The sequence below is a fragment of the Rhododendron vialii genome, chromosome 4a (assembly GCF_030253575.1).
Source record: "Rhododendron vialii isolate Sample 1 chromosome 4a, ASM3025357v1".
Taxonomy (NCBI): Eukaryota; Viridiplantae; Streptophyta; class Magnoliopsida; order Ericales; family Ericaceae; genus Rhododendron; species Rhododendron vialii.
This window is the reverse complement of record NC_080560.1, coordinates 41,611,260-41,623,274: the sequence shown is the minus strand read 5'-3', so window position 1 is coordinate 41,623,274 and position 12,015 is coordinate 41,611,260. Positions and strand designations below refer to the sequence as shown.

The following is a 12,015-nucleotide window of genomic DNA, read 5'->3' as shown; positions in this document are numbered from 1 at the left end:
TGTATCATCTTCTTGTGAAATTATATATAGTACTTCAGATCACTTTACAATCACACATTCTTGTGGAGCCTACCATTAAGTGTATGAACACCACAGGAACGTGTGGTTGTAAAGTGGTTCGGAATACTACGTGGCGGTACTCCCGAACTATTGAACAATTACTCCATTTTCTTCCCTATGTGTCCAAAACCACCCGACATCCACCCAAATCTGCAATTCAGTCCATCTTTTTTCACAGGATCAGGTCCACAAGTAACAATAGCAGTTCTAGCACCCACAAACTAGCACAGTAGTCGATTTCACAACGAATTGAATTTCCTTTAAAAATCACTTCATAATTAAGCCTGCAGAAACCGGAAAATTAGAAATCATAATCAAAGAAACCCACATTTGATTATTTGAACCTTAGAATACTCTACAAGATCGCTAGCTTCGCAACAAGAATGCTTTGATCATTCCGATCTAATCTACATGGACGAGTAGTGGTGGGAGAAAAGGTTGATTAAGACAAGGTTTTTCATGCAAATTTCCTGCTCTTAGGGTAACCCTTTAAAAACATGGGAGCCCCTGCACTACCGATCCGGGGCATTTCCCCGGTTGACTCAATTGAGTCCAGCATCCGACTTTTGGGGCGGTTGTTGCAGAAATTCAGATACTTCTTCATCCAGGGATTGTGTTTGTATATCCTGCAAAGTCGTGGTACACAAAGTCAATAGTCATATGCTTAGATTTTGAATAACATTTAAACACCACGAGGACAAACAGAGAATTCATTTGAAAATCCAGAAACCAAAAACCAGCATTACACTACTAGGGACACACTGGTACGGAACATTAATAGATGCTATTGAAATTCTGGACAAGCTTCTGCATATGCAATCCCATTTTTTTGCCAACTATAACTTAGGTGAAAGTTGGAATTTGGAAAGGAGGCGCAAATAGATGTGAACACCCGAAACTGATCAGAATATGCAGATATTGGCTTTCAACATGATAGCTTCTTGATGAGGCTAAATTCTAATTTTCTAGGACTCCTTTTGTTTTTGATTTTTTTGGGACCATTGTAGTCCCACATCAGGGAGGCAATGAAAGTAGAGTTAGTATATAATGAATTGCCACCAGCTATGGTAACTCGAGGTTAACCTTTCGAGCCACGTGATTAGGCTAAGGGTTAGCAGGTCAGCTGACGCGGGTCATTACAATAACTGAGAGTGTCATTGCATGAACAAACAAAACAAAGTACAAGGCAGGCATACCTCCCAAATACAAAGACTTAAAAACTACAAGAAACAAAGCAAAAGAGAAAAAAGAACTCAAACAACAAGCGAACAAGATAACAAAAGCAATAAAGGGGAAAAATAAGATCTAGCATGGCCAAAAGATAATCAAAGGGTTTGTGCAGTTTCTGCACAGTAGTGGAATTCTCCCTTAATTTCTTCTGATCTGACTTCCGAGGAGAAGAGCCTTGGTACGGGAAACAAACATAATCCATAGTCCAGAGGTGGGGCCTAAGATACCCTTGAAAACCATGTCATTCCTCTAATAAAGCCATAGCAAGTAGATGGTTGCAGCCAAAGATAATTCCCCAATAATATTGTGGAAAACTTTCCCTAAGAGTTCACTGGCTGCCCAAGCAACAGAGTGAGGCCAAGGAAGAGGACATCCACAAAGAAAGCAAACAGATATCTAGGACCCTTTATGCACCCTTTCAACTCTCCATTGACATTCTTTTGGGAAAGAATAAAGAATGGAGCTAACCACCGTGCAATGGCAGTTCTTAAGGTTTATGCAATGCCAAAAAAGTTCCGAGTTCAATAGACATTTCTTACATATCCTCGTAAGCTTCTACAGATTTCTAGACACTTTTAATGCCTTCGTATATTTCTAAATACTTTTTAAATGCATATCGAGGGTATCCACCGCCCAACGGGCAGTGATCAGCATTTCCCTTCCAACTAAATTATGCACTAAGTACATGCTATGTCAAATTTAATTCCCAAGTACTTTGCAAGTCAAGCAAGCGATACAGAGCAAAGAAAACAGACTGCAAATCACAAGGATCAATACCTGTGTATTTACTAGATGATGAGTTGGCTGATCTTGAGCCACTGGATAGGCTTGGGGTTGAGACATTCGGTAATAGGGTTCTTTGAGATCAAATTTGCAGGACGAAGCCTGAAGTATTCCACCTTGTTCAGCACCAGGGCCCCACATTTTAGCTATTCAAGTTTATTTACGACTAGTTAGATCGTAACGGTTGAAACCCCTCAACAAGGTACTTCATCACAATTTCTCTGTTCTTTTTTCAGGAGTCATGCCCTTTAATGTGGCTTCATATATAATATCTTTCTGAGAAAAAAATTCCAGATCTTTTTCACAAATTAAAAGATCTCAATTAATTCTTGCAGACAAGTTTTCAAAAATGTCTAAAACAAAAGAGAATACAAAATAAAGACAATTTATTTGAAATGAACAAACAAATGCGAATGATTATAACTACAACATGAATGCCCACCTGACAATGTTAGATACAGAGTATAACTCTGTGCATGGTGTGCGATCATGTGAAGTCGGCCTGTAATTTCTTGACCTTGCATGACGTAAAGTGGCTGTGGGAGAACACAACGCAGTTGATACCAGTGGGTTGTAGGTGCACCAGGAGCTGTTGTCAGCCATCTTTGTACAGTGCTGTAGAACAATGAAACAATAGCAGTAAAACGTCTGTTGTAACCTCAACTCTCTTTAATATGAAGATGCAATGCTAGATAGAACAAAAATAATGACCTTACTTATTACCATCAAATGATTACCTCCCATTAAACAAAACATCAAACCAGCACGCCAGCCCATGAACTCTACCACCCACGGCGGCTTTGAATTTCAATGGAACATCAATTTCATATAAGTCCTCTTCCTGCCACATTGATGCACAAAAGAGTTTTGGGATTAAATTGATGAGCATCAGACTCAACTCGTAAATCCCATACATGGATAGAATTAGAGATGCCACGGATAGTTCCATATAAATAATAAATCCATAGAAATAATACCATAGGACGCCTATCAAAAAAGAAATAATACCATAGGACCAATACATAGCATTGGAATACCAAAGATATTTAGAACTAGATAGTTCTCGTCAACATGACTTTATATATCCACTCATCTTTCTGGAGTATATATGTGCACTTGATTATAGCTGTGGTTAAATATATCGATTTTTTTGGAACGTGGGGGTTATGACAATAAATCTAGCTTACTGGTTGTGGAACTTCTGAAACAGAAGGTTATTTGTATCCTAGAAAGCAAGAGACCTCAAACAACTATGACATCCTCTGACGTTTTCATAACCTGTTGACTTGCTTTGTTATCTAAAATTTCAGCAGGTCCATAGTTACGGAAACAGAAGTTCAATAGCACGAAAACCTTTTAACTTGAACCACCGGAATCAAATAAGCGATGATGTGCACTAGATTTGCCAGTACCAAGTTAACCGCATGTTGTAATGATCATTATTGCCGGTCACAATAATCCAACAAACCAATTCACCACATTCAGAACACAAGTATTGTAGTGGGGGCAAGTGGAGGGTTCTTATTCAGATGCTTAACTAATACCTTTATAGAAGTGAAGTTTATAACATGAGATATTGCAGGAGCCACCAATACCCTAGGATCAAAAGCATCCACTACAGGCTGTAAAGAAAGTAAGGAGATTATTAGGCATGTAAGAAACAAAAAACAAGATATATATATATATATATATATATATATATATATATAGAGAGAGAGAGAGAGAGAGAGAGAGAGAGAGAGAGAGAGATCCTTAAATACAGGTCACGCAAGTATAAACAGTATAATTATTGTCAAAAAAAAGGATAGGAATGCAGTCAACCACACTTTGTGCTAAAAAAAGATTCAGCTTTCAAGACCCTTTAACCTATTTTTCCCATCTACACATCCAGAAACAAAGTTGACCTAATTCAACTAATAAGCTGCACAAAGCTTTCCTCCTTAAATGACAGTATCACAGCTTACTACAGTCTATACAATGAGATGGTTCACAGTTTCCATCTTCAACTATAATCCCTAAAAAAATCTTTTCCTCCTGTACCTGTACAGCTGTACCTCCGCAACATGGAAAACAGAGAATGTCCCAACGAAGGAAACAGCTGCCAGACAAAAAATCCTCTCAAATATAACATAAGACCATATGGTTGACAGGTTGAGTGTTATATCTTATGTCGTGACATTTGTACCTTTATCATATTAGAATTTAGGTTATATCTTCTACACTTCACTTGATTATTAGTGCACTTAATTATTACCTAGACAAGAATATGGTAAGAGTTATATCATTGCACTTAAATACTAGCTAGACAATAATATTTACTGAATCTTTGGATGATAGACCAATATAATATTGCTTCCAATCAAATATTCAGATCAGCGTGATTAGATGTCGATGGACAAAATCTCCTACTTTATAAAAAGGCACTATTGCAAGTAGAACAGAACCCATAAGCTCTGCGTTCACACAGCAATGTAGAAATGACAAAATCCCACATGACAATTAATTCCAAAGGAAAAATGACAATGCTTCAGTGATAAGTGGTTATTAACGAATTTCAGTAACCAAGATACCGTTGATGTTAGGGTACTTATGTCATTTTGTGTTCTTAGTAGTAATGGGTCTATAAATAGTGGTTTGAGCCCTTCACTTAGTAGTTTTATCATTTTGAAGAAACTCTTTTGTATCCTTTTTGGGAGTTCCTCTCTCTACATTATCTATGGATATTTTGGTTTGCATTAACCCTTCCCGAACTTTTACATGGTAATTTTGTTATTCTTGGTTACGCAATTTAAGAAAAATGAGCCTCGGTGTACAACAAATAATAGCTTTGGTTTATTAAGATTCAACTTCCCATGGTATAAGATCTGAAAGCTGCAAAAGTTTTTCTCATGTGGATGAATCTTAAAGCTACAAAGGAACTACAAACTCCACCCTCAACGAACAACTGCTAAATAATCAAAGGTAAAATTAAGAAGAGGGGTACGGGAATTACTGTTCTTGAGTTCAACATTTGAAAACATTATAAACATAGTAAAAGCTTCAACAAAAACGATGCATTGCAAGGCATTTATTGACATTCAAGCTGAGCATTATGTGCAAACTATAACACCATCCCAAACTTCCACTCTAGAGAGTGAGGCAAACCTGTGAAAAGTAACCCTTGAATGCAGATCCATATAAGGGTGTTAGATCAACTCCATAATAATTCTGTTGCTGCCAAAAGAGGGCCTGCATAGATAACAGTCAAAAAAATAGACTCCTTTCATTGCCAAGAAGATAATAATGAACCTATAGTACGGAATAAGCACAATACAAAAGAAATTGAGGCACGTAAGAAATAAACAGATGCTGCCGATGAAAGAATAAATAAATAAACAGATGCCCTAATAAAATCACTGATTCTAAACACCACACAATCTTCTCTAGTGAAGGTATTCTCTTCACTCACAAACATAAGAGCACCAGCGAGATTCGCCATTACTGACCCAACCAAAAAACTCTTCAACAAATCCAATTCACTTACATACCTTGTTTGCCATTTCAACAAACAGATATTCATCACTGAATGGTGCCATATGTATTCTGCAGAAGCAACAAAATCAAAACATCAGAAACCAAAGGAAATGACATGTAACAGAGTACAAATTAATCCTAGCCACATTGACAAGACAAAGAAACATGATAAGCCACAACTCCTAATGGTAAGAAACATGGTAATTTCCTTGAGTAAATATTAACACCCTTTGGAGTAGCAAGAATGCATCACACCACCAAGGCAACAATGTCATACACATCAAAATCTATCAAGTTATAAGAATTTTCTACCCTTCCTCCACTTGGCTTTGCTTTGCCCCTTAATTTTTTAGGACCCCTCGCGCATTAAGGCTTGAGGGGAGGGGAACTATTTACAATAAAATGGCTAAAAGAAACCAGGAGAGCATGATAATGAGAACCATTGACCATTTGTGAGAGTTTATTATCTTAGGTAGAAAAGCATTAAGATCTGGATATTAAGGCGCACTTGATTACCTTCCAATCGTAGGAAACATCTTTCCATCAGGAACAAGGAACCGATCCCTTGCAATTACGTAGGTCTCAAGCATCCTTTCATTGACTAATAAAGTCCCTACAAGAAGGGAGGGGGGAGGGGGGGGGGGAGATCCTAAATCAGATTTTGCTCATAACATTGTTGGTATGGAGATATTACCATAACCAACACCACAAGCATTAACAAATGTGCATTGTGCACAATATGTCAATACCAAGGGAATTCCAACTAGAATGACCAAATAGCATATGGCACGATAAGCTTACCCATGGGTTCAGAGATCAGAATATCGGCTTTCTCAGGCAATTCAACTTCTTCAACTTTACCCTTGACTACCTATAATTTAGATAAGAAAGTGCCCCAAACCGGAATAAGAAACAGCGCGTTGACTACAGTACCAATTAAACTAAAATCCAAGGATAAAAATCTCACTGTTATTCGTTGCCCCAATGATGAATTCCCAGCAATAAGTTTGCGGGCATATTCTGCCATTTCAGATGCTTCCACAGCATAAACATGCTTAGCACCAGCCTGGTATACCAAAAGGAGCAAGGTAGAGAGGAATCAGGGGTGAGGGGTCATTACATAAAGAACAAACATAAAAGATAAACTAGTATCACAGTATATCTCTGATTGTGCACAAAGAGCCAAGGCAACCTGGGCAGCAAATAATGACAGAATACCGCTACCAGCACCAACATCCACAACCACACGACCAGCAAAATCTGCACGGTTCTCAATGACTGCAGCATAATAGGTACCTAAAACAAGAAAGCTGCTCATGTCACCCACAATGCAAATTTAGGAACAAGCCAAAGAAAACAGTCAAGATACAAAGCATTTCACCAGCCCCATGCTCTATAAGCCATTAACCAAGATTATATTTATAAACCCAGAGAGTGAACACCTACGACAAGATCAGAAGCAAAAACAAGTTGAAGCGTGGTGATAAACCTGTTCTCACATAATCCTGTAGCATATTTTGCTGATGAAGCAATTGTCCATAGTAATGGAAATACATTTTCGCAGAAGATGCCTCTATCTTATCATCAAACTTGCTTTTAGACGCTGATAATATCCCATTTGGTAGACATGATTCTGGGAGGAAAAACAAGAAACAGTAAGTATCCAAACCATAACTCAACTTTTAATTCAAAACTTATGGCATTTGACCTTATCCCATGAGATTCATCTAATTGATGTGACTCGAAAAGTACTAAAAAAATCCATTGTTCATGTCCGGAATAAGAAACGAACTTCTGTTGAATGTTTGCAATCAAAATGAACTTGTCAAGGTTTATCTCGCATTCCCCTGCGAAGTTCATCTGTAGTCCCTCACTCCCTCATCAAGTTCAATGTCTTGAATATTTCAATCTGTTCATCCCATAAATCTTAAGTGCATATGCATGCTTGATTCCAGTTGCCATGAGCAATGTGTCTGCTTTCTTAACGGCGAGAATAAGGGAAATGGTAGAGACTTTCTAGTTCCTACTATCCTGACGAGTATTTGAGACACGTTGGCATCATGCCCGAAGCACAATTTGTTTTGAGTTGGGGAATATAATCACGTTATGAGACATTATCTTCACAGTAACCTTGAGGTACCGGTATCAAACACATGCCTGACACTGATACAACTCTGGATATAAATGTTTGCACTTGTTAGGGCAAAATTCTACGCAAATCAAAACAGGTAATGAGTAGGCATGTATGATTTCACATTGAAGCACCGCCTCATTTAAGGTTCAGTAGTCTCACTTAGAATAGTTAGGCTTGAGGGTCGCTTAGTTTCAAGTCCATTTCGAGATTTTGTTGAAATACATGTCCCTCTCTTTGCAATTGTGCTTGTTAATTGCTACATACAATAGTGTTTTAGATAACTGACTCAAGATAAATCATGTATTGAGTTTTGCACAAGTAAAACTAGGCCTCCCCATGCATGAATGTTGTGATTGTACTCATTAGCTCAATCAAATACAAAGTTGTATGAAGTGTAGCCATGGCCATAATTTTATTCTCATTATAGCAAACATCTACTCCTAAATTGAGCCTAGAAAGATACAAGACTTCGAAGTAGTCAAACAACTATAATCAAATGCACAAATATCCAAGACTTAAGATTAGGTAAAGACGTAATGAGGTTTCCTAAGCCGTCCTCAACCTCATCCTTAGACATTGATTGCTTTTCTAAAAAAGAGATGCTAAGCCATTTACCAAAATAGGAATTGTGAAAGGCTCATTAAAAGTCTTTTTAAGGTTACCAAGGGAAAGAAGATTGAACTGAACAACTTAGAAGGAGTTGGTCTTGACCTATCAGCCACCCCAACCCCACCCCCACCCCACCCAAAAAAGGAAACCTTCAAGATACGATCATTATTTATACAAATCACAAGCAACTCACCAAAGGACTTTAATGACTAGACAATGCCAAAAATGTAAACGATGAGAAAAGAAGGTGTGATAAACTATCATAAAGGATGGTATCCAAAATGCGACTAAGATATACCATTCGACTTTTGAACAGAACTATAGGTAGATAACGGAAGAGCACCTTCAAGAACCAATTCCTTCTTCCATTGGTCAAATGCAGAATGGAAGGCCCTACTTTCCTCCTCCTTTCTAAACTGAATTGTGATTCCCCTTGAATAGGATTTCTGGTCCAAAGTTACAAGGTTAACGAAATTAGCACTATACAGGGAAAAGAAAAACAATAATACGCCATAAAGCCACCAAAATCACTGTATCCAAATCAGTAAAACAATCAATGGATACCATAACAAGAACAGGGATATAACCTTCAAACAAGGTATTGTCGAAAAATACACTTGCAAGCACATAATTAAATTGTAAGCTGCCAAAAAATGGATCAAAAAATCTACGATATGAGACAACATCACAATATTGTCAACACAAATAATCAAATCCATACCTCTGTGTTGGTTTCAGAAGTTCCACATATGCATATAGTTTCAACAGGGCTCAATCTGAAAAGCTGAAAATAAACAGTACCAGCGAAAAATGGATTAAAGTCATGTCCAATAAAGTTTCCCACTTCTCCCCGTTATAATAACACTCACCTAAAACAGCTATAGCTATATAATTTAAAACTACCACTACTACAAAACAAGCATCAGATAAACCAAAATTACATGGCAGACTGCTATGCAAGAACAAGTAGAATTAGGCAACAGTAACACCAAAGAAAGACGAAACAGTCACACAAGACAGTATCTGTTGATCACAACAAAACATAAAAATAAAAAAAATCAAACAACCCAATAGAACACAAGAAATATGTGATTCAGCAATGTGCCTACATGAATGGGAAGAGGGAGAACAGTCCACAATACGCTATACCACTTATAATCTCTCACACAGGCTTTGTATAACGTTCTCCCAGGCCCCAGCCCTCCCCACTAAAAATACAAGACACCTCACAACATAGATTCTCTTTGGTTACTAAGAAAGTGCAGGATACAGTATCCTCAAATTTTCAAGAAGTCCTCAAAATCGCTAACAAATATTGTAGCGCTCGGTAAAAAAAGGGACACATATAATTAGGACTGCAAACAAGCCCCGAGTGAGGCTAGCTTTGAAGTTTTTGAGCTCGGCTCGTTTAAACAAGCTTAGAACTCGAGCTAAACTCGTTTACTACCGAGCCGAGCCTCAAGCTGCTCTCAAACTGCTCGGTGAATCATTTGCAACCCTATCTGAGATTACAGAAAATACTAGACATTTCACAACATACACTCCATTCGGTTGCTTAGAAAGTCCAGGATATAGTAGTAGCTTTGAAGTGTTTGAGCTCGACCCGTTCAAAATTAGCATAGCTCGAGCTAGAATTCAAGCCAAAATAATCAAGCTCGGCTCGTCTAATATCCGAGGCGTTTGAGCTTCGTTCATTTACTAAACGAGCCTCTAAAACTAGCCAAGGCTGCGAACGAGCCAAACTTTTGAGCCTCTAAAACTAGCCAAGGCTGCGAACGAGCCAAACTTGAACGAGCCAAACTTTTGTAAATGAGCCAAGTTACAACTAACTCATGCTCAACCTGTTTACTAAACGAGCTTAAAACTCGAGCTCAACTCATTTACTAACAAACCGAGCCTCAATTACTTCACAACAACTGCTCAACTAATACCACAGCTTCAATCGAAAGCGACACGCATCTTGATGATGAAATTCGACCTGAGCTGATCGAAGATCAATGTTGAAGGCCTCGTTTGATTCGGAATCACGGTGAAAGCGAAGCACCGATGCTCCCGAATCGAAGCCGAAACGAGCTACGACTGGCGAAGGAGGAAGCGTCGAAGAAGACGAAGAGAGCTCCGATACGGAGGCTAATTCGAAGTCTATCTGTTTTTGCTTTTGCGCCACTGAAACCTCCATTGCTAACGTTGTTCAAGCTCGGACCTCGGATTGATTTCTATATATGCGTGTTTGTGTATACGTCGATGTATGAGTGTTTACACAGAGAGAGAGAGAGAGAGAGAGAGTATTAGGGTTTCTATAAAAGCGGGAAGTGGAGATTTATGAGAGGCGCCGATATTATACGGACTACGAAGTAAGAGGAAACGACAATTATACAGTAGGAGTATGTACTTGTGTGTAGTACATCAGATTTTGGAAGTTTCCGCTAAGATTTTTGAATTTTTTGAATTTTATTTTTAATTAAATATATTTTTGTGTTTATTTATTTTATGCTTAATTTTTGTGAATTATTGATTTATCTTAAGACAAATCAAAAAAATAAAAAATAATGACTTACCCTTTTTTTTGTTTGAAATATTCAAAATAAAGCCTTAAAAACCTGCAAAACTAACAAACACGCAAAAATTTAAAAATGATAAAACAAGAAAAAATCCAAAAAAATTCCTTAGAGGAACTTAGCCTTTGTTACTCAAATTTTACCTTGCAAATATCCATTTTGGTTGAGAGCTTATTCGGTGGCCTGCAAAACTAATAAACGCGCAAAAATTTAAAAATAATAAAATAAGAAAAAATCCAAAAAAGCCCTTAGAGGCACTTAGCCTTTGTTACTAAAATTTTACCTTGCACATATCCATTTTGGTCGAGAGCTTATTCGGTGGCCCAAGGGCGCAGGAATTTTGAGACCTACAAACAAACAAACTTTATCTCCATATTTACGTGAGCTTTATATATTTTGTGGTGAAATCACACAAATACGTAATGGAAACATGATTTAGGACACCACGTATCTTTGCATATACCTTTCGATTAAGGGTAGTGATTTTGTCACACCCTTTTTGATAGTGCCACACTCTGTAAGTATATTTTTTGGTGAAAAATGCACTTGTAAGGTGTGACATTATAAAAAAATGGTGTGACAAAATCATTTTCCTTCAATTAATTTTGGTAAGAAATTTTTTTGACACGTTTATCATGACTGATAAAAAAATAAAAATAAAACCAAACTGGTTTGTACGAGATGACACGTTTATCATGACAGTATGACACGTTTTTTGATAAGTTCTGCAGAGTAGTGTTGATGATTTTTGTACGAGAAGAAGAGGACAAAAAACAGAAATGATATTGGTACCGAAATCGTAGGGACGGCCGTGTCGGGCCGTCTCCGGCCACCGGACGGCAGATCCGAGCCGTCCAAAAATTCTAAAAAAAAAAACGAGGGGGCCTGTGAAAAAATCAACGGCATCCGAGGTGTGTAAGGTGCTTGATCCGAGCACCTTTTTTTCGTATATATATGTATATTGCGAATATACATATATACACGAAAAAAGGGTGCTCGGATCAAGCATCTTACACACCTCGGATGCCGTTGATTCCCGCGAAGACCCCCTCGGTTTTTTTTTTAGAATTTTTGGACGGCTCGGATCTACCGTCCGGTGGCCAGAGACTGCCAAGCGCAGCCGTCCCT

General features: G+C 37.9%; 1 protein-coding gene across 1 annotated transcript; it reads right to left on the bottom strand.

Moving 5' to 3' along the window:
- Window positions 1–361: 361 nt before the first annotated feature.
- Window positions 362–10,661, bottom strand: LOC131324503 (probable histone-arginine methyltransferase 1.3). The gene is made up of 15 exons (XM_058356481.1): window positions 10,308–10,661; window positions 9,051–9,113; window positions 8,673–8,775; window positions 7,076–7,219; window positions 6,779–6,882; window positions 6,554–6,652; window positions 6,388–6,457; window positions 6,103–6,199; window positions 5,601–5,655; window positions 5,218–5,301; window positions 3,618–3,695; window positions 2,811–2,914; window positions 2,516–2,688; window positions 2,068–2,219; window positions 362–686 (listed from the first exon to the last, which is right to left on the bottom strand). Exons 1-15 carry the CDS (start codon window positions 10,506–10,508, stop codon window positions 603–605), a joined length of 1,611 nt encoding a protein of 536 aa, XP_058212464.1. The 5' UTR covers window positions 10,509–10,661; the 3' UTR covers window positions 362–602.
- Between the last annotated feature and the right edge of the window lie 1,354 nt (window positions 10,662–12,015).

Bases quoted from the DNA above. Each gene is read 5' to 3' on its own strand.
- LOC131324503 (XM_058356481.1), bottom strand. From the start codon at position 10,508: ATGGAGGTTTCAGTGGCGCAAAAGCAAAAACAGATAGACTTCGAATTA. The intron at 2,915-3,617 runs GTATTAGTTAAG...TCAATGTGGCAG, and splicing joins TAAACTTCACTTCTATAAAG to GAAGAGGACTTATATGAAAT. The intron at 687-2,067 runs GTATTGATCCTT...ACGACTTTGCAG, and splicing joins ATCATCTAGTAAATACACAG to GATATACAAACACAATCCCT.